Consider the following 21,891-nt stretch of genomic DNA (forward strand, 5'->3'; position numbering starts at 1 on the left):
GAGCGAGAAAATGAAGGAACACTGGTTTGCGGACGAGCGTTCCCAGAGCAGCCACAGCGCGGAGCCGCCGGCGCCCACTGGTGCTCGGAGCTGCCAATCGGGGTGTAATCCTGTAGGAATTTCTCCCGGCTTTATCTGGGAGCCACACTGCCGCCTTCTCTTCCCCAGTCGCCTGGAGGAGCCCAGAGAGGCAGGCTAGGGAGGGCGGGAGGGAGGGAGCTGGAGCAAAAGAGGAGGAGGAGGAGGAGGACCCCGGAGGAGGTGGCGGCGCGGGAGGAGGAGGAGGAGGGGCGCCGCCGCCAAGCCACTAGCCCCGGCTCCAACGCGCTCCTCTCCAGATACTCCGGGAGCTCCGGCCGCGCGGATCGCGCGCCCCCGCCGCTCTGCCCCCAAACTTAGGCTGCAGCTCCATTTCAAGCCATCGAATTTATTCCTTCAAATCAGGAACTGAACAGCGACGCGGGAGGGAGTCCGCGAAGGAGTAAAACCACAGCCGGTCGAGAAGAGCTCCCGAGAGCCGCCTTTCCGAAGCACGAACTCCGTGTCGGGAGTGCAGAAACCAACAAGTGAGAAGGCGCCGCGTTCCCGGGGCGCAGCGCGGGCGGCCAGAGCAGGCGCAGGAGCAGATAGCGAGCGCCTCCGAGCCCCAAGCCTCAGCCCCCGAGCCCAAGCCGCGGTCGCTGCGGCTGTTCGGCTCCCTCTGCGCGGGCTGTGCCTAGAGCTGGACAAGAGGCTTCGTTTCGCCCTCGTTGCAAGCTGCGGCTGGGAGCAGCCGGTCCCAGGGGAATATGCAGCGTGCGTGGATCTTGCTCACCTTAGGCTTGGTGGCCTGCGTGTCGGCGGAGTCGGTGAGTGGGCCAGGCGGGGGACACGCGCGCTGTTTAGGGTGCCCCGGGCTGAGAGGAGCCTTCGGGAAATCGGGGATCGACATTCGGGGGTTCCCCCACCCCAGACATCGCTCTTGGCCTTTGGGGACCTGCTGGGACTAATGCGATCATTCCTCTACCTCTTTTTCCCCTCCCAAAGAAAAGCGCTAATCACTGGAGTTGCCCTGTTGTACCCAGGGATGGGAACATAAGAAATGCAGTTTTGTTTAACCGCAGAGGCCCCTGAAGTCACTCCCAACTTCCTCGCCCTCCAGGGATCTGGTTGCGTGGTCCAGGAAGGGCGAAGGGGAAAAAGGGTGGCCTGGGTTGCGAGCCCGACTAGGGCCCGCGCGGGATCGGGTGCGCTCCGCTAGCCCCAAGGGCTGACTGCAAACTTCTGGGTCCCTTTCGCCGCAAACCATTCTCGCATTCCAGATTTCCAACTCGACTGAATGCAAGTTCTGAGGAAACAGGTCCCAGATTTTAAAAACCTCCGAGTGTCCGGGGAGGAAAGTTTATAAAAGTTCTTTTGTTTGATGCTCCCTGTGACTGGGGCGAGATGCCGACACTTGGTGTAACGCAGTCCGCGGTCCCGCAGGGGGATTCGGGGCTGTGCGGAACCAGATCGAAAATGCGGAGGCGCGGGGCCGCTAGAATCTGTCTTTGGCGACCCCTCCTAGTTGAGGGTTGGAGGGCGGCCCGGGGCCTTAAGGGCAGGACGACATTTTAATCAGGATTGCACTGGAGTGCGGCAGGCTGAGCGAGGCGGGGTGCGTGTGACACTGCGCTCTGCCTTGAGTCACCTCGTCACTTCGGGGGCAGAGGCTTCTCTCCTGCCATACTCACCTTCTCCGGTCCTGGCGGGAGCTTCCCGGCCAGGAGGAATCTCTCCCCGGGCGGGGCCAGTTGTTTTCAACCAGCATCCCTCCCCCCGCGCCTTGGCAGTGGGAACTTGATTTCTCCTTTGGGTCGCGTTTCTGGGGCTGGAGCTAGTTCCTCTATGTTGCCCAATGAGCGCCCTCTAATGGGAACTGCCTCCTGGGCCTCACCGTGTCCAAGGCTGCCCCTACCTGGGCGCCAAGGGCTCTGTCCAGCCAGGTGGAAGCCCAAGCAGCTAGGCTTTCGCCTGTAGCCCAAGTGCTGTCCCTTCTAGTCCCCAGGGTCCTTCTTTTGCCACCTAACAACTTTTCTATTTCTAATTAATTGAACTTTCTTTTAAGAAACAAATTACTGTATGTAATCTTTTGTTGGTTTGTGAGGCTTCTCCCTCCCCCCTTTTTTTCTTTGAGTTGAAGCAGTTTCAGATTGAGAAACTTATTGGGCATGGTGTTTGTGACCAGTGTGGGAGCCTGTGTGCTAGCAGTTCCCCAGGTTGGAGCATATAGAATTGGAAAATGTATAGAAAAAAATGAGTATTTATCTGGGTGCTCATGTTGTAAGAAGCATCTCTCCTTACCAGTATTTCTCATTGACAAATGATGGCTTAATCCTTAGAATTAGTAATCTTCCAGCCAATTATGAACTTTGGCTCCTTGTACACAAAAAGGGAACAGTTCTCTGTTTATTTCAGAAAAACATTATTGCTCATTTTATTGCAAAACAGGGCAAAGGGACAACTTCATCTAATGATTTTCAACAGAAGCTTGCCTAAAAAGCTGTACAGGGTTAGGAGAATATCTCCTTCCCCCCAAGTCCTGCTCAGGGATTTACTAGGAAATGTTACTGTTTGGTAATTCTAGAGAAAGAATAGCCTTCTGGGGTTTTTACTTCTTTTGACTGAGCTCTTAGGAAGTGTTTTGTAGAAACTGTACCTGTCCTCCTTGGGGACTGCTTCCCCCTGAAATCGGTATCTTTGGGATTCTAATATTTCTCAGGGTGAACCAGAATTGGATGTTTTCTGAGTAAAGGGCTTCATTGTGATAGACACTGTTTTCAGGGGTTGGAATATCCTCCAAAAGGGTGATTAGATATTTTTAAAATGTCAACTTGGAGACTCCAAGCATACAGTCTTTGTTAGGCAGTGAATCTTTCTCAGTAGAAGCTGTTTTGAGACCTAGAATGGCTAATGGTCCATTTAAATTACTTTTGGGTCTCTGTTTGTTTCACACACAGCTACATAAATAGGCACAGACTCAAAAGACTTAATTTTTAGAAGTTTAACTGTCATAAAATATTATTTCCAGCACTTTGCATTTTAATTTGAAAACTGCAACTGTGTCCTGGGATTTAAAAGTAGTGATCCTCTGAGCTTAAAGACTCTTTAAAAGGAAGGAAGAAAAATCATCTACAGTCAGTGAATTCTAGAGTTTTGTACTTAGCTCAGGGGCAGAAAAGGTTCCCAGATTAAGGCTTAAAGTTGTCTGTGGAAAAGAACTGGTGGTCCTTCCCTTGCATATGCTGAGATAGCCCGGAAACCTGTTTCTAGTGATCCATTCATGCTTTCTTTCCCCTGGCAGGTTTGGACTTTCTCTGCGGGAACACCAGGGCAGGGAAAGACAGACTGAGTGTGGCAGTAGTGATATGCTGCTGTTTTTCTGCCCTTTTTTTACGTGACTGTTTATCTTTAGAAATAATATATTGCAGACTGCTATAAACACATAATTTGAACTGGAAGTATGTTTAAGAAAAGGAAGCGTTTTGAACTTGCGGAATTTTATAAACAGGCTTAGATGTCTGTAAATTAAAAGAAACTGTCAAGTCATTTGGAGCCATGTATTACCTCTGGTGCATTATGAAAGGCAGGCTCTGGAGTTTGTAAGAGAAGGGAAAATAAAATTGAAATCATACAGCCTTTTGCAGTTCTTTTAAAGTATGTTGTCTGTTCTAGTAATGATATGAATTATTTTTCTTGGGGAGTTTGATAGAAACAAAGGCTCTTTATTTTTTAGTTGGATATTAGCTGTAGATAGATGTCACTTAAGAAGGAAGTCTCTTATAAGATCAGGCTTACAGAAGAAGATGGGTGGATGTCCAAGAAGGAATTTGAACATGCCTTTTCAACTCCTGCTTCTGGAACCTGGTATATCTAGTTGTTTTAATATTATTTAATGAATAGTAATAGTACTTACATTGTATCCTATGATGTTTTGATGCATGTGTATATATTGTATATATTCAAGTCAGAGTGGTATATCTAGTTTTGATGGTGTGCCCCATTTAAAGAGTGGACTGTATAACATTATCACTCAGATGGCACCTTGGGGAATCCATAGTTTGGAAAAACCTTAAAAAAGTCAACTAGTTTTTCCCAGACGAGAACTAATTTTCAAGTCGCCAGATACCCCAGAGATCTGGCTGACCATCCAGAGGTAGCTTGGGGTCTCCTTAGGTTGGTGAGGCCTCTAAGGCTAACCCAGCCTCATGCAGTCTGACCAGCTCTATCATTAAAATTTATGGGGAGTCCAGTCAAGCCAATGTGCTGTTGGCGTGTCTGTTGGCCGTGGCCCAGTAGGTCCTGGGAGGAATGCTTCTGAGTTTAGATTCTCACTAACTTGTCCTTCCATTGCCAAAAACCAAATTAGAAGATCTCGCCCATCATTTTCTTCTTACCAAGGGAGAAAGAAGATCTACCGTTCTTGCCACTGTCAACAGGACATTCCACTATCTCAAAATCACCTAATTCTTTCATGAACTAGAAGCCAAAATAAAGTCTTAGAGAAAAGCCAGAAGTAATGAAGAAGAGCCTTTGCTGAGGACAAGATCTTTTAATTTAACCTTTTTAGTCAACCATGTTGTTTTAATGCTAGTCCTTTGGAAATGAGTCTTAAATAAATCTTGACTCATTCATCCATGCATTTCTCTGTGCCTTCAAAATCCATCTGCTTGCTCATTAAACAGGTGAATATTCCTGCCAGGGAATCAATCAGCAAACCAGGGAAACCCCCTTACCTTCTTGGAGCTTCCATTCTAGTGAGCCAGGTAGCTTTTCTTCCAGTTGTTTTTTTATTTTTATTTTTCTTCCTTCAGACATGCCAGTAGCTTTATAGTTGCCACTCCCAACCCAGATAGATACCTGCCTGCTCTTTAGTTTGTCTCCTACCACTTTGATCATATTGCCCATGGTCCAAAAATGCCTATTTGTCCTTGTTATTGTGGTGTGGAGTCAGTGTGCCTTGGCCAGCTTTATGGGCCACTCTGTAATATTGCTCCTTCCTGGTTCCCCCCGGATCACTCTCCAACACGCGTCCTGGCTCTCGCCCACGGGTGTCACTGTCACGAACACTCCTTGGATATGTGGCCACCTCTTCAGCATTTCTCCTTTGAAATTCTGTTGGTTAAATCCAAGCTTCAAATAGCTTTTCATGACTGATCCAGCCCCATGTCTCTTTTTAATGCTTCCGTAAATAGTAAGGCAGACTGATGATCAAAATCACTGGAACGATGTAGAAGTACAGATTTCAGACCCACTTCATCAGAAGGCTGAATGGGGGTGTAGGATGGAAGAATCTGTATTTTTATAAAACGTCTCAGATGATTCCTGTGAGTCAGCCACACTTGGGAATTACTAGTCTAGATCACATGGGTCACTCCTTAATTATGTGCTGCTCTGTGTCACTTCTAGGATTCTCAGCAGTGGCTGGGGTTAGAGCACCAGGGCTTGGGCTTAGAGGTGGACAAGTCCAGATTGTAGTGCTTGTACCTAGCCACTTACTCAGTATGTCAGCACTCAGACAAGATACTAAAGCTTTGAGCCACTTAAAAAAAATGTGTGTGTGTATGTATGTGTGTGTGTGTGTGTGTGTGTGTGAGAGAGAGAGAGAGAGAGAGAGAGAGAGAGAGAGAGAGAGAGAGANTGTGTGTGTGTGTGTGTGTGTGTGTGTGTGTGTGTGTGTGAGAGAGAGAGAGAGAGAGAGAGAGAGAGAGAGAGAGAGAGAGAGACTGAAAAGGACAAGAGAATTGGACCTAAGAATGCCTTTATAATTGTTGGAGGGAGCATATGACTGGTGCTTGAGGCCCAGAAAGTGCTGAGTGGTTTTCTTTATTCCTTCCCCTGGCCTTTGTTTTCTTGGCTGTGAAATAAGGGAGTGATATAAGGTGCTCTTTAAGGCCTCTGACCCGCCTGATGTCTCTCCTAGGAAGTTGGTGCCATCTGAGGGGAGGGGCCGTGTCTCCACACTTCTCTGCTCTGTGCAGTGCCCAGCTCAGATCTGCAGCCGGGTAAATGCTGAGCCTTGAAGCACAGGGCCAGGCCTGCTGGGTACTCCTGCTGACTGCATTTTCACTGGCATTGCCATCAAAGGCAGAAGCCAGGGGGTCTGCTGAACCCACCAACCCCTGTGGACCAGGCCAGTTTGCCAGTTTTGATTCCTCCTGAACTCAGCCTCATCAACACTGCAGTGCTGGTGTGAAGCATGAGGAGACAGTGATGAGAAGCCCCTGCACATCAGCAGTGGGCACTTGTCCTTCCTCTGGCTTCCCTCTGCTCAGTGGAGATCCCTGCAGGTTGGAGGGAGAGAGCTGGGTGTGTCTCATGTGCTGCTGTCCCTCTGGGCATCAAGCATGAGGGGGCGGGGGTAGTGAGTGAATGTGGGGGGCCTGGGAGCTGGTCAAGGGACCATTTTTATGTTTCAGAGTAAACATAACATGGAATGTCTCCTTTTAGCTATTTGAACTTCAGTGTTAAAAAATCTTGATCACGTTTTGACAAGTCTGTTTCTAGGGCAGCATTAGCTTTAGCATCAAGGCTAAAAGGGCAATTGCTTCTGAATAGGAAAGGGCACTGCTGAAGTGGAATTGTGAATATCTGTCTTTCTTGGGCATCAAAGAATCCTTGGGACAGGGAGGGGGGAAAAAAGCCTTGTCGTTGGAGATTTCCTGTTTCCGTTTTTTATATAGGATAATGTTATTAAAGACAAGACATGTTTTCACATTTCTTTCTTCTAATGTTGAAGCTGATTCATGAAAAATGTTGTAAATATATGCAGTAAAAGTACCCTTTACAAAGCATCGTGTTTATTTTTCTTTTCTTTTGATTGTACAGGTACGCAAATACAAATAGTACTGATATAGAACGAGTATGTGCTATTAACAGAATTTAGTCTAATGGTAAAATGACAAATGTAGCATGGTATGTAATTATTAAAGGAAAACGATTTTTTTCAAGCTCTTACAACAAAGGGGAAATGTGTATTTTTGTATGATTTATTATTAAATACCAAAAAAGTAAAGTCAAGTCCCAACATTTTAAGGCAGGAAAAAAAGTAAGGCTTTGCACAAGTGTAATTAACTATCTTATCCCCTGTGGGGCCATCTATATAAATGACAGAGTTGAACTAGAAGGAACTTTCTTGCCTTTAATATTTATTTTTTCTGTTCTTCAGGATGTGATTGGGGAAATGCTAAGATTAACTTAACCAGTAAGTCATTATTAAGCTCCTACCAAATACTTCTTTCTTTTGTAAAAAATTATATTTGTTTATTTTTAAATGACAAATGAAGATTGTATAAGAATGTGTAACCCATTGTTTTAAAGGAAATAATTCTGATTTTATTATTCAGGAAAGGAATTTATTCACATTACAGAAAGGTAAGTTGTTTCTCATAGCTGATGGTAATCCGTTAGCTTGAACTGAGTATTTTTTGTGTATTAGGACTCTCTAATTGCTCTGAATATTCATGGACTAATGTCTAAGTATTCTCCCATATACTTCCTAATATAAACCAGTGTAGCATCAAGACTGGTTGATGTGGTAGTATTCAAGACAATTTGCATGTCATTTAGGGGGCTTTAAAAGGCATAAGTCTCATAAAGTGTTTCAGACCCCTTGTTTGGTTTCTGGCTTGGATCTCCACTTCTGGAGTGGACCCGTTAACTGGTGCCTTCCATGTCGTTCCCTCTTTAGCACCAGAGCTGAACGTCGTAGAGAGCAAGAATCTAAATGAGCATGCTCAAGTTTGGGTGGCTCAGAGATTGGGCTCTGGAGTCAAGACTGGCCTGGATTAGAGTATGCTTGCTGTGTAATCTTGGGCCAGTTTCTTAACCACTATTTGCTCAGTTTTCTCACCTGTAAAATGGAATATAATAAAATATGTTCTTAGGAGCTTTTAGCAAATGGCATATCCATATGCTATGCCACATATTAGTTATAGTTCCTGGTTTCTGCTTTCCTGCAGGATAGGAGCTTGGCTTACATACACATGGGCTCATCTGATAAGTACCAGTCCAGAGGGTGGCCTAGGATGTGCCTGATTTAGCTTGCTTTTTCATAGCTAGAGCTTTCTCCCTGTTTTGGGGTGGGCTAGCTCTATGTTGAGATATTGGGCGATGTTTATACTCAGCTTTTCTCTAAAAGTGGGTGATGTGAGAAAATATGCTAGTTATTATTTCTTGCTGATGAAAGGTTTCTTACAGGGACTGGATGAATCCATAAGTGTTAGATGTGAAAAGCCCATCTTTTACAGTAATTTTACCTCTGCAAATCTGTCCAAAGGAAATAATCATAGCTGGGCAAACAGAGTTTACAAATGTGTTTATTGAAGCTTTACTTATAATAGTTTGAAAGATGGAAACAACCTAAGTGTGCAGTGACAGAGTAATGGTTAAACAAAGTACTCTGATTCATGTTGAATGTCATATAGCCATTAAAAGTGTGTTTGAAGGATGAGTATAATTTAGGGACTTTAAAATAGAAAAAGTAGGATATAAAACTATGTCTTGTAAGATCTTGGTTATGTTAAATCAGTTTTATATATGAAGATAATATACATACATAGGTCTTCATATGCTTATATAAACACAGAAACCTATATAAAGGTGATGAGTTGTGTAGACCATAAATGACACACATGTGCACCTACACACACCCACACATACATGAACACAAGTAAAGCTGGGAAAATCAGAACAAGATTGATGGATCTAATTAACATTAATAGCCTTGTTGTGATATTTACTATGGTTTTTATAATAATGTTACCATTGGGGAAAACTAGCTGAATAGTACAAGAGAAAAATTTCACTTACACCCAGTGGGCTTGGGAGGCTGAGGCCAAAGGATCACAAGTTCAAGGCCAGCCTCATCAACTAATGAAGCCCTAAGCAACTTGTCAAGACCCTGTCTGAAAATTAAAAAAAAAAAATAACAAAAAAACAAACAAACAAAGAAGATGTGGCTCAGTGGTTAAGTGCCCCTCGAGTTTAGTCCCCTATAAAAAACAACAACAACAAACAAATAAAATTCAATTACAAAAAATGGCACGAGACCTAGATGGTTTTACTGGTAAGTTCTGTCAATCCTTTAAAGAATAGAAACTTCTTGTTCTAGATCTTAGAGAATGGTAGAAGGCCATTCCTTTTCATTTAGAGATTTGCATTGCTCTGTGTCAGAACCAGACATTTCTTGTAAACAAAAACAAATCTATAGGCCTATTTCACTGATGACAGATGGCAGAATTTAAAAAAAAATTTTTTCTTTTTGTAGTTGTAGATGGACAGAATGCCTTTATCTTATTTGTTTATTTTTATGTGGTCCTAAGGATCGAACCCAGTGCTTCACCCATGCTAGGCAAGTGCTCTGCCACTGAGCTACAGTCCCAGCCCCAGAAGGCAGAATTTTAAATTGAATATTATCAAATTGAATACAGCCACTTATTAAAAAAATGACGATCCTGAATAGAATTTATGAAGAAAAACGGTGCCTTTACATTAACAACTTAAGGAGGGCTGGGCACAGTGGTGCATACCTGTAATCTCAGCAGGAGGATTGTGATCAAAACCAGCCTCAGCAACTTAGCTAGACCCCAAGCAACTCAGTGAGACCCTGTCTCTAAATGAACTATAAAAAAGGGCTGGGGATGGGGCTCAGTGGTTAAGTGCCCCCAGGTTCAATTTCCATTACCCAAAACAAAACAAAACAATAACATAAGGGAGATACCAAGGTGATCATCTCAATGGATGCAGAAAAAGTACTCAATAAAAATGTTAATATAAAGGTCCCTAAATTCTGGGTAACTGAAAGTTTACTATATTAGGTTAGTATATCTGCTGATGACTTAATTCTCTTGACATGTTTAGGAACTAAAAGGCTACTGTTTACCAAGTTGTTAGGCAACAGTCTATAGTTGCAAGGATGACAGGTGTGTGACTGCCTTTCAGAGGATGGGTCATAACACATACAGGTTATAAGTTATAGGGAGTTGTATTAAATGTATAGCATTGCCAGGGCTAATTCTTCTAAATTAAAATTAGGCAAGAGATGATATTTAAGATTATGGAATATGATAAATTAGGATTGAGTTTCTGGTATTACCACTTAAAAGCCATGTAGCTCATGGAATTTTCTCATCTCTGAGTTTGTTTCTTTAATGTAAAACTGGGGCTTGCAATATTTTACTTTTTGGTTAATTGGAAGATGAGCCTCAGTGAAATTGATTGGAAATTTCTAACATAAAACCTGTCCTATTGCTATGGGTGTTTGAAACATGTTTCTCTTCTAGCTTTTAATATTGTGATTTGGAATATGTTATATATGTGTGAATGTGAAGGCATATGCTTTGTGTTTCTCACTTGCATTCTGATCCCTGACGTGAAGAGACATATATTTTTATGAATTTAGGTCAAGTTTATTTTTTACTGGGCAGGGTGCCATGCTGAATTAAACCTTTTCTTCCTCCATCGCCCATGTTTCCTGATGACATTTAGGTAAGGCACATAATGGACTTGCATGCAAGTTGGAAATTTCCTGGAAAACATAGGGTTGTACTTAGTGTTACAATTTTAAAGTGCTTAAAGAAGGTCAACATTTGGGACTTTTAAACATTGATTAAGTTTACTAATAATTTAAAACATTAACCTTAGGTCCTATTTATGAATGCATTTAGATAAGCATGGGGTTTTGGTTTGATTATATGAGATATTGTGACTATCCTGATGAGTTATTGAACTCATTTTTTAGTTTGGTAAGTCAATCAGTAATTGTTAACTATTACTATAGTAATACTATATTGTGCAAAGCCTGTAGCTGGTCTTGAAAATTAAAAAGAAATTATGCCATGGTGCTTATTTTCAAGCTATTATCTACATTTTAATCATTGAGGGCAATTGAAGATAGATAGGACCCATAAATAACATGTATTATATGTAAAATATGAGTATATTTTTGTCTGAATCTGGGTGGACATATCAGAAATTAAAACTGCCTAAAAGTTCCAATGCATAAGGATAAGAAGAGCCCCTTATAGAAGACAAGTCACTGCTTTCCCAAAAAAACAAAATAAACCTTTCCTGAAATGGCACAGTGTGAGATTCAACACACTGGCAGTGTGACTTGGAGAAAAATTAGAATTCTATTAATGACCTGAACACACTTGATTTTCATATTTTTCTTTTTTCCCATCTGCTTTCTAAGGAAAGACTTCCAAAGAGTAAAACGTATAGAAAGTACATTGTTTAGAACCTGAATGGCCTATGATGTTTGCATTAGGGAGAAATAAACCTCATTTTATCCAGTCTAATTTTTTGTACTCTTAGCTTCTGGGCTGTACCTTATTTTGTGTATTCAGTTAAGACCAAATGGTCTTGAAAGAGCTGGGATAATTCTCATTGTACTCTTTTGGATTCTGTTTTTTCAATCCTTGTAACAGTGGATGTTAGAGCTGGAATGGACTTTCAAAAAGGAAAAACATCCAGAGAAGTTAAGCAGATTATCCAAGATGACATACCCAGTTAGTACCAGAGTTTTATGTTGAGCCTAGGCTGTCTAACTTATTAGTATTTTTTATTGCCATAAAACATTCCTTTTCTGGCTTCTTCTTCTCTACCCCCATGTTAATGATGAACACCTAATACACTTGCTTCTGGGTGTAATAGAGAAATGAAGCAACAAATGTAGCAGCACCATATGCAACAAATCGGCATCACTGTAGTTAATGTGTTTTGTGCAGAATGAATAATTTAAGGCAATGTTTAATTTCTCAATTTCTGTACTCCAGCTAATTCCTTTACTTGTTCATGAGCCTTCTGCTAATTGTGGGGGAGAGAGAGCTGAGAGCCCTGAGAATTTGGAAGACCCAGAGAGACCAGAGACTGAAATAAAGTTGATTTGTGAATCTTAGGAAGATTCTGGAGACTTGTAAGCAGAAGAGACAATAAAAGCTTTCTGGAGATAAGAATCAGGACTCAAAGCAAAATCCTCATGAATTTAATGCTGGGTTTTTCTGAGGGTGGAGAGAAGACTGTTAAGGAAGGTTAAGGGATAAAGAGCATTCCTTGGATTTTTTTTTTTTTTTTTTTAGAGAGAGAGAGAGAGAGAGAGAGAGAGAGAGAATTTTTTAATATTTATTTTCTAGTTATTGGCGGACACAACATCTTTGTATGAGGTGCTGAGGATCGAACCCGGGCCGCACACATGCCAGGCGAGTGCGCTACCACTTGAGCCACATCCCCAGCCCCTGCTTGGATTTTTATACTAGTAAAATGTCCATATTGCCTAGGAAGAGAGTCTGGGGCCCACATGGCCCAGGTAGAATCATGTTTTGTGCCTAGTTCCATTTTGGGTGTAGATCCATTTTTTTTCTTTCAACATTTTTTTCTTGAGTACTGTTTTTATAAATCTTTATATAACATAAATACATTTGTGACCACCATTTTCAGAAAATAAGTCTGTGAGATGTTTTTATTTGTTTGTTTTTTTAAAAAAGGATTTTATTGAAAGGCAATAACATGATAAATTACTAGTATGATTTCCTACTCTATAGTTAGAATTATGATAGGTACTTTCCATTCCTTATCTATGATTGTCTCACAACTGCCAAGACTATGTTTTATGTGGCCTAACAGAAATTAGGTCTTCAGTTTTTCTAGCTTTTGGCAAACCTGGCATGGCATTATAATTGTTCAAGAGAGCAGCGAAAATATTTGTGTCTTACCATTTTTAATGTAGTCGAAGGACTCCAACCCAGAATAATGAAGTGTCAGATTCTTCATTTGCATTGGTCGGCCTAATACTCCAGGCCACCGATATTCTGATTTCTTTACAAACATTTAATATTTTTCTTTGATGGTTTCTTGGTTCAAGATTCAGTTGGGTAATGGGAAAGCTGAGGGGTGAAATGAATGGGAATCTCCTTATTTTGTTACTTATTTATTTTCGCAGTGCTGAGGATCAAATCCAGGGCAAACAGTGTGTTAGGCAAACAGTTCTACTGTCATGCTGTACCCTGGCCCCAGTGGGAGTCTCTTTTTGAAACTTGGTTCCTGGCAGTGTGACTTGGGCAGGTTACATAATTTGTCTGTGCCTCAATGTTTGCATCCATGAAAAGGAGATTGGTCATAGTAGCCACCTTGCAGAGATGCTAGGAGGGTTAATGAGTTAATATTAGCTTGTCAAGTGCTTAGAAGACTGTCGGTCGTGGAGTCTGTGGTATCTCAGTGCTGATGATGATTGAAACAGACGGCTCATTCAATGGACTGATCAAAGACAAGATTGTCACATGAGGTTTCCAACCTGAGAGAATGGTGCCATTGATCAGGAGGGAAAGTCAGGGAAAGGATGAGATTTTTTTCCTCTTTTTTCTCTTCTCTTTGTGGCTATTGGGTTTTGATGGAAGGAAGAGGGTTTCAGCCTCTCTAACCTCTTTGGTTAATGAAGGACATATTCTATTGGTGTTCTCAGCCCTGCCACACACTAAATTCCTCCACGAATAAAATCAATCTAGACAGGTGGCTTTGTAAAGCTCAGGTGAGTCTAACTTCTAGAAGGTCTAGAAACACTGCTTAGGGTGACTTCTTGGTGTCCAGCTTAGAGGGCAGTTTGGAAGATACAATTCTGTTCTTAAAGCCTGGGCTCTGCTGCTTGGGACCAAACCCCTTGGGACGGGGGGTGGGGCATGGGGGTGCTTTGCAGGATCCTGTGAAAGTGCCTGCTCTCCTTCCACCTCGCTTCTTTCCTACCCTTCTGGCCAATATCTTTACTGGCTTGTATTTTATTGATAATTATTTTGTGGACTGTGATACATTCACGAGCTCTTCAGACAAAAGATTATTACCTAGAAATTAAGTTTACCTGAGGATGTCCTAAAAAAAAAAAAAAGTAAACATTTCTCTTTCCGAAAGAGAGCTTTCCTGAGTAGAACAAAGGACATTTGTCCTCTGGGGCTGGTTGTAGAAAAGAGTGTTTGGTCAGCTTATTAGATTTTCCTGGTTCCTGCTCTGAACAGAGAATTTGTGTTTTACTGATTGGAAATATATTCTAGGACTCATCTGAATTTGCAGCCCATGTGTAAGGCCTACACATGTGTCCTAACGATGGCTGTCACTCCTGTGGTCACTGCACTTTAGTTCCCCTCCTTGGAACAGGTTCAAGTTGCTTTCATTCCGTGCAGCTCGATTGTTTCCGGTTGAAGTAGGAAGAGAGCGTGCTTCAGGCTGCCCTGGGAACAAGACATCTGAGTTGTCTTTAGTTCTTGCTTAAGAAAAAAGCAGCAGCCCATTATCTAATCTATTCATAGTTTACTTTGTTCACGAATCTAATTTGGGAGCATGTTTGCCCTCACTGAGCTCTAAAAAACACATTTTTCCATCCGTTGAATAAAAGAGGGGATATCTTTAATTGACTCCGAAGGAGGAGGGAAAAAAAAAAAAAGACCTTGCTTAAGAATTCTGGATTTCTCAAAACTTTTCAAAATTGCTCAGCAGGATAACATTAAAATGCTGACCCTTTAGAAACTGCTACTCAACATGTATCTGTCCTACAGTGGAGTTAGGAGAGGGATTATTCTGAGAAAGTTGTTAAGATGAGCCAGTCACTATGATTCACAGGCTTTTAAACCCAGTAAGTCTGTGATATCTAGAATAAGACTTGACACGACTGTTTATTATTTTGGCAATGATAGGGTTAAATGTGCCTTCCATTAGTTTCTAGTAAGCATGCACAGAAACTGATCTTAGAAATTAATAATGGTATAGAAATGGGAATTCTTCTCTCTTCCTTTCTCAGGCAAGGGTGTCTCTCTGGTGACTGTCCAAGAACATTGATAGAAGCAGTAGATAGAAGTGTTTTTCTGCAGTGGACACTAAGGTCAGTGAAAAGGAATGACTCTGCAATGGCTTTAGGCCAGTGGTTCTCAAAGTATGGCAGTGTTAGCAGCATCTGTGTCACTCAGGAGCTTGTGCAAAATGGAGATTGTGGCCCTCACTCCAGACCAATGGAGTCAGAAATCCTATAGGTATGGTGGTTCTCACCCTGACAGCAGGGGCAGTATTAAATGAGAGTTCCTGTTTGTTGGACCCTTGATAGTGGTATTTATTTTTGAAGCTGCCTTATGATTCTAATGTGTACTTAGACTTGCTGTTGCTTTGGGGCTTGCTATCTAAAAACGTGGCCTAGACTAGCTAGCAAGGGCATCACCCAGGGGAGCATATTAGAAATCCAGAATCTTGAATCCCACTGAGATTTAATGAATTATAGTTTGCATTTTAGCAAGATTCCTAGTGACTCATAAGCACATCAGAGTTTGTGAAACACCACTTTATTGGAATAGTGAGTTTCCTTTATAGAAGACAGTCCCTAGAAGGCCCTTAATTTGCAATTTTTGTGAGGAGGTTGGACCTGCTGCTTTAGGTTCTGCTGGGCAGTGACTTTGAGGCAATCACTTAGGGAGCAGAGACAGCTTTAGTAGCTGCTGCTTAGAGGAACCAGGGACTGTTAGATACAGCAGTAGTCTGTAGCCATCATCAAATGAGGCTCAGAACTTTTTGGCTCAGATAATGCAAAAGTCCAGATGATGCTGTCACCACGTGTGGCTGCATCAAGAAGCATATACGGGCTCATCAAACCTCAGGTTTTATCTATCTCTAGCTGGTCTAAATTAAATGATTTGAATATTTATCTGTCTCCCTGTTAGTCACTCCCTGGTCTTATAGAATTAAGGTAATAGCTAAGCTGTTAAGAAGATATCCTCAAACATAGTGGCTTAACATAGATTTATTTCTCTTTGATGTACCATAGACATGGGTGGTGGGATAGCTCTGCCATGCTCACATGCAGTTCCGACCTGTAGCTCCAAGGTTGAGGTTCCACTTTTCTGTCTCCCAGACAGGACAAAGAGGCAAGGATAGACATACCCATTCCCTTCAGGAACATAGCCCAGAAGTGTAATATATCACTCTGTTTATGTCCCATTGGTTGGAACATGGACACACAGCCACACGAGGTGCTGTGCACGCTGAGAAATGCAGTCTCTGCATGGTCAACATGTGCCCAGCTAAAATCTGGAGAGTTGACTTCACTAAAGAAGGGAGGGTTTTAGAGATTGATGATGGGTGGTGGCAGGATGGAGCCTGGCAACTCCAGGTTAACAGCTTGACCTCTTGGCAACTGCCGTAGAAAGAGCTGCTCTTCCGTGGTCATTGCAGTAAGAATCCCGGAGTAGTTTCTCATTGACTCTTGGTTTCTGGGTAGCCTGGTCTGATCACATGCATCATCCCTGGAACCACTGTGGAGGAAGCATCACCTGAATCTCAGGGACAAAGATAGAAAAGAAATGGTTCCCCAAAGAGAAATGGAAGGACTTGTTACCTGAGAGACTGGGTGTCACAGGGACGGGATACCCTCTCCTGCAGCTCTTCCCATCACCAGTGCTCTGGCTGCCCCATTGTAACTTCTCTTTACCTTTCAAGTCTGATCTTAACCTTACCTGATTTTCTAAGACAATAATATTGGCACATACAACTGTTCCCCTTGGGCTGACACTCCTGAGGAGCGATCATGGATATGGATTCAGGTGTGGACCTTCGTCTATATCTACATTTCTCTGGCGATCCATTAGATAGCAGGTGTAGTACAGAGTGAGCGTGGCCTCATTCTTAGCTGGTGAGAAAGGGAAGTCGAGAACTTGGAGGACCTAAAGTAGAGGAGTGGGTATTTACTCTGTCAACTGCGGAATATTTGGAGATTATTAGCACATTAGATCAGGCATTAAGGAACAAATTTATTCGTTGAGTTTAGTAAACATAGACTGTAGTAATGTACTTTGAATCTTCTGATCTTTTATTTTAATGTTTGGGAGTTTGAATAAAAGGAAAGATAAATTTGTCCATCTTTGGCACATGCTTTTTAAAAATGATCTAAATTAAATGATTTGAATATTTAATTGCTAAAGATAGAGCAATATTGAATTGCTAAACATAGAGGCCTATAGCCTGTCAAACAATGAGTGTTATAGAAACGACTTGAACTTGGGTTTACCATCTCCTTCTCAAAGTTTTGTTCTTTTGACATGTTTTTTGTACTTATTGCACAAAGGATTTGAAGTGATTTCCAAGACCAAAGGCCTTTTCCACAAGAAATGATGAAAACAGTTGAATTATATGTATTGAAACATTTTAAGAGCATAGTATGTAGTACTTTTTTTAATATTTATTTTTTAGTTAATGTTGGACACAATATCTTTATTTTATTTATTTATTTTTATGTGGTGATGATGATCGAACCCAGGGCCTCACACATGCTAGGCAAGTGCTCTACCACTGAGCCACAACCCCAGCCCTGTAATACTTTTTTTTTAAAGAGAGAGAGAGAGATTTTTAAAAAATATTTATTTTTTAGTTTTCGGCGGACACAACATCTTTGTTTGTATGTGGTGCTGAGGATCGAACCCAGCGCCCCGCGCATGCCAGGCGAGCGCGCTACTGCTTGAGCCACATCCCCAGCCCTGTAATACTTTTTTTTTAAAAAAAGTTTTGATGTCTTATAATGATGGGAAAATAATACATAACATTCAAATAACATGCCATTTTCAAGCCTCTTAACTGAATGCTTATTGTCTTTTTAATAAAAAAGTGGACAGTAGGCACAGCTGATGTAAATGAACTAAAATTCCATTTGGCAGAACTTGGTGTATTCCAATAAGATTTACCCAAACACTATTGTTGGTTTAATAAATACTAAGAGAGCATTTGTGATATGCCTCCTGGCATTCGCTGTTTCTCCCCTCTGAACATTAACTACTCTTGTGAGTCTTTAGGAGGCTGCTCTTGTTGTTCTGTGCTTTGAGGTATAAATAGAGACAGAGAACCCCGAGGATTCAAACAAATTTCATGCCAGGAACTATTTTCGCAAATGCGTTCAGAATTTATTGAATAAAACCTTTTAGTTAGTTGAATATAAAAGAATTTTCTTTTAGCACTCCATGTGTGCAAGGGGTTTGGATTTTATTTTATTGGAAAATTAAAAAAACAATAATAAAAACATGTCCTGGAAGTATCATCAACTAACAAGGACTTAGGAAGCTATAATGAAGTGACTGGCATCCACCCTTTACCTTGGATCTCATGTTCTTTTGGACAGTCAGGACTGAAAGGGGTGGAGACTGCCCAGTAGATCGGTTTTGATTGGATGAAAGGGAAGAACTCTCTGAAAGGCTGGTGGAGATGGACAGGCTGCTTGGGCAGCAGTGAGGACCTGTACCTGCAGGTGAGCAAACGTGAGACGCAGAGCCATTTAGTTGGACTCTTGAGAGGGGATCATCCTCTGGCTGGGGAGATTAGCTGAACTGACCAGCGTCCTTCTGACTTTAGAAGATATTCTTACAATATTTTGAAATTGCATGCTGAGCAACTTAGAATGCATTTTTTTTCCTGATAACTTGGTCTGAGCAAGTCTAGAAATCTTTTGTTGTCCTCAGATGGAGGAGGGCAGTTTAGGGCTAACTTTGTGTTAAACTGATGGCAAAACTTTTATTTGCCCAATTTAGGGGACTGTGTAGCCATAAGCTTAAAGTGACTCTAATAAGTACTAATCAGGGAGAAGAATCAAATCGACTTTCTGGGGGGAGCCAGAGAGGTGTGTCTCTGTCAGTTCAGGCAAACTTGAGACATAGCGAGGGGCCTTGAGGGGCAAGAGAGCTTCAAAGGGGACAGTCAGGAGGTCAAGCTTTGCCCACTAGAGGAATGTAGAGGGAAGGGTCCCCGTCCAGCCTGTCAGGGGTTTAGGAGGTACTTTTTTTCCCAAGCAATCATTCCTCCACCCTCTACCACAGGTAGCGCTTCTTAGACTGGGTGAGGGTGTTCACGTGGTGCCATGTACACCCATGTCTTATGGGCCATTGTGCAAAGCTTTCCTTATGCATCTCACACGACCAGTTGACAATCACCACTGAAACAAATGAGGGGCAGAAGGACCCTAGATTGTAAATCTCTTTTCTGTTCATTTCCCCAGATAGCACTGACTATCCCTTCTTGTTCTTGGTGAGGTAAGAGAATTCTGGACAGGTAGCTAGCGTAGATGCATGGGGACTGGCCTTTCCCTGCCAATCACCAGCTGTGACTGCTGGCCAATTACTCAACCTCTTTTACCTCCATTTACCTCTTTGTAAAACCTGTTGATCTCTGCAGCCAGACATTTGATAGTTCTATAATGGCAGCACGTTTTTCTTAAGGAAGTTATCCCTCACCCTGTCCCTCGCTTTTTTACCTATGTCTTAGAGTGAAGTTTGGAAAATTCCAGCCTGGAGTTGAACATTGTATTGTTTCTCCTCCTTTCTCTGCCAGACAAGTAAAGTGGTTACAGTTGTCATTTAGAATGCAGTAATCTTTAATGGCTAACCATTTCCTCTATTGAAGATGCCTCTTGGTCTAGCTGCCCCAGCTCAGATTTCTTCCTCCCAGATAGGAGGACAGAGGTTGCTTATGATATGGGAAATAGAAGCTGGATTAGGAGGTAAAGTTCTCACTGGAAAGGAAAAATGCTGTCCATCTGTTAGAGACAGGAAACAACTGGGGTGTGAAGGCCAGCTGTCTGTGTTCCATAGATGAAAATTCCCAGCTGAGTTTTTTCTGCATTTCAGGCTCTGAGTATTATCCACTGGATATATGGTCTTCTTGTCCTGGTATCTAAGAGTTGTCTTAAAAATGGGCAAGCGAGTGTGCTCCAGAAAGAATCAGGAGGCTGTGAGTATGGCATTCTGAGGGATCTTGAGGTGTTGATGAATCTCTTCTTTTAAAGGCAAATGGTTCACCCAGCATTATTAGAATCTTTAAATTTGAAAATCTCCAAAATGTCTATGAAATTGGCAAGAATTATCATAGACAGGCGAGAAATGCTATTCCAGGGTGACCTTGACTTGCCCATCAACCTATGGCCCATTAGCCCCACGGATGGCCTGCGCTCCAGGAGTGGGTCTCTTTGTCCCTGATGTTGTCTTCACACTGCTGAATTAGAATCCTCTTGAGGATGGGCATGATTTGTTAAAAATGCACATTCTTGGTTCCTGTCCTGGATCCTGCATTTTTAATGTGATCTAAACATACTGAAGTTGTAGAATCACTACTTTAAGCTGAGAAACTAAAAAGCTTGGAATGACTTTATGCAGACCTCAACTCTATGCCTACATATTTGGTGTTTTAAATTCCAGGTCTGAGGTTTCCTACAAAATGCAAAATTCAACACTGAGCTTGGGACAAAAAATTTACCTAGCTTTATCTGGACATTATTTATTCCTTTAAAAAATAGTTTAGCCATGCAATTGGTATAATTGCCATATAATATTTTATACTCACAGTTCCTTTGTGTGTGTGTGTGTGTGTGTGTGTGTATACATATGTGTATGTGTATACATATACATATATTTAGCATCTTTGTTGATACAAAATTTTATTCATTTAAAGTGTTATTTAGTGGATTTTGGTGTATTCAGAGTTGTGTTCATTAGTCACCATTATAAAATTGTGAGAACATTTTTATCACCCCCCCCAAACCCTGTACCCCATTAGCAATCAGTTCTTTTCCATCCCCAACCAAATCCTAGGCAACCACTAATTTGCTTTTTATCTCTGTAGATTTTCCTATTCTAGACATTTCATAAAATACATAGTCTTTTGTGATTAACTTCTTTCACTTAGTATGTTTTTATTTATTTATTTACTTAGTATGTTTTTGGTTTATTCTTGTAGTAGAATGTATCACTACTTCATTTCTCTTTATTACCAAATAGTATTTGTGTTGTATTACCAAATAGTATCTGTGTTGAAACTTTTTGGCTAATAACAATTTGTAAGCATTCATATACATATGGGGACATATGTTCATGTTTTCATTTCTCCTGGGTATATTCCTAGGAGTAAAATTTCTGGGTCATGTAGTAACTCTATTTAACTTTTTAGGGATTGCCATGCTGTTTTCCAAAGTGGCTGTACCATTTCACATCCCCACCAGCAGTGCACAAGGGTTCTGATTTCTCACCCTCATCCCCATTTGTTACTGTCCTTTTGATTATAGCTGTTCTAGTGGCTGTAAAGTGAGATTTCATTCTAATCTTAATATTCACTTATCTACTGTATTGACTAATGATGAGCAAGTCATCATTTTTTCCTTTTAGCCATTTGTATTTTTTCTTCAAAGAAATGTCTATTCACATCCTTTGCTTACTTTAAAATTGGACTGTTTTCTTATTACTTAGTTTTCAGAGTTCTTTTTATATTTTGAGTCCAAGTCCCTTATCAGATATAAATATTTTATCTTGTTCTATGGCTTGTCTTTTAGTTCTCTTGATAGTCTCCTTTGAAGCATCAACGTTTTTAATTTTTATGAAGTCCTGTTTATGATTTTTCTTTTGTTGCTTGGGTTGCTAAGGTCTATTTCTACGTATGAAGAGTTTTATGGTTTTAGATCTTACATTTAGGCCTATAATCCATTTTGAATTGAGTTTTGCACATGTTGTCGGGTAGGAATGCAGCTTCAATTTCTTGTTCTTTTTTTTTTTTCCCCACATGTGGTATCCAGTTGCCCAAGTAACTTTTGTTAAAAAGACAGTTCTCTCCTCACTGAATTGTTTTGGCATCCATGCTGAAAATCAGTTGACCATAAATGCAAGGGTTTATTTCTGGACTCCCAGTTCTAGAAGTCAGTTTTTCTGAATGATTTATATGCAGTACTATATGTACATACTTGCCTCTGTGTGTATGTGAATCTTAAGAACAGACTCAGTTGTGATCAATGTCTTTTTTCCTTTGTCCTTCACTTAGGTGGCATGGAATTCTGGAGTGAAGCATGTTTTAGATCTGTCTGGTCCTCGGCCTACCCTGCCAGTA

The 21,891-nt window shown here is 41.4% G+C and overlaps 1 protein-coding gene across 1 annotated transcript in view; it reads left to right on the plus strand.

The window, feature by feature from the left end:
- Window positions 1-278: 278 nt before the first annotated feature.
- Sdc2 (syndecan 2) overlaps window positions 279-21,891 on the plus strand; it is a 109,207-nt gene continuing 87,594 nt past the window's right edge. Inside the window, exon 1 of the mRNA XM_048782852.1 lies at window positions 279-848. Coding sequence (XP_048638809.1) covers window positions 789-848 — 60 coding nt within the window. The 5' untranslated portion in view covers window positions 279-788. The remainder of the gene's footprint in view (window positions 849-21,891) is intronic.

The sequence above is a fragment of the Marmota marmota genome, unplaced genomic scaffold (genome assembly GCF_001458135.2).
Source record: "Marmota marmota marmota unplaced genomic scaffold, marMar, whole genome shotgun sequence".
In the NCBI taxonomy this organism is placed as follows: domain Eukaryota; kingdom Metazoa; phylum Chordata; class Mammalia; order Rodentia; family Sciuridae; genus Marmota; species Marmota marmota.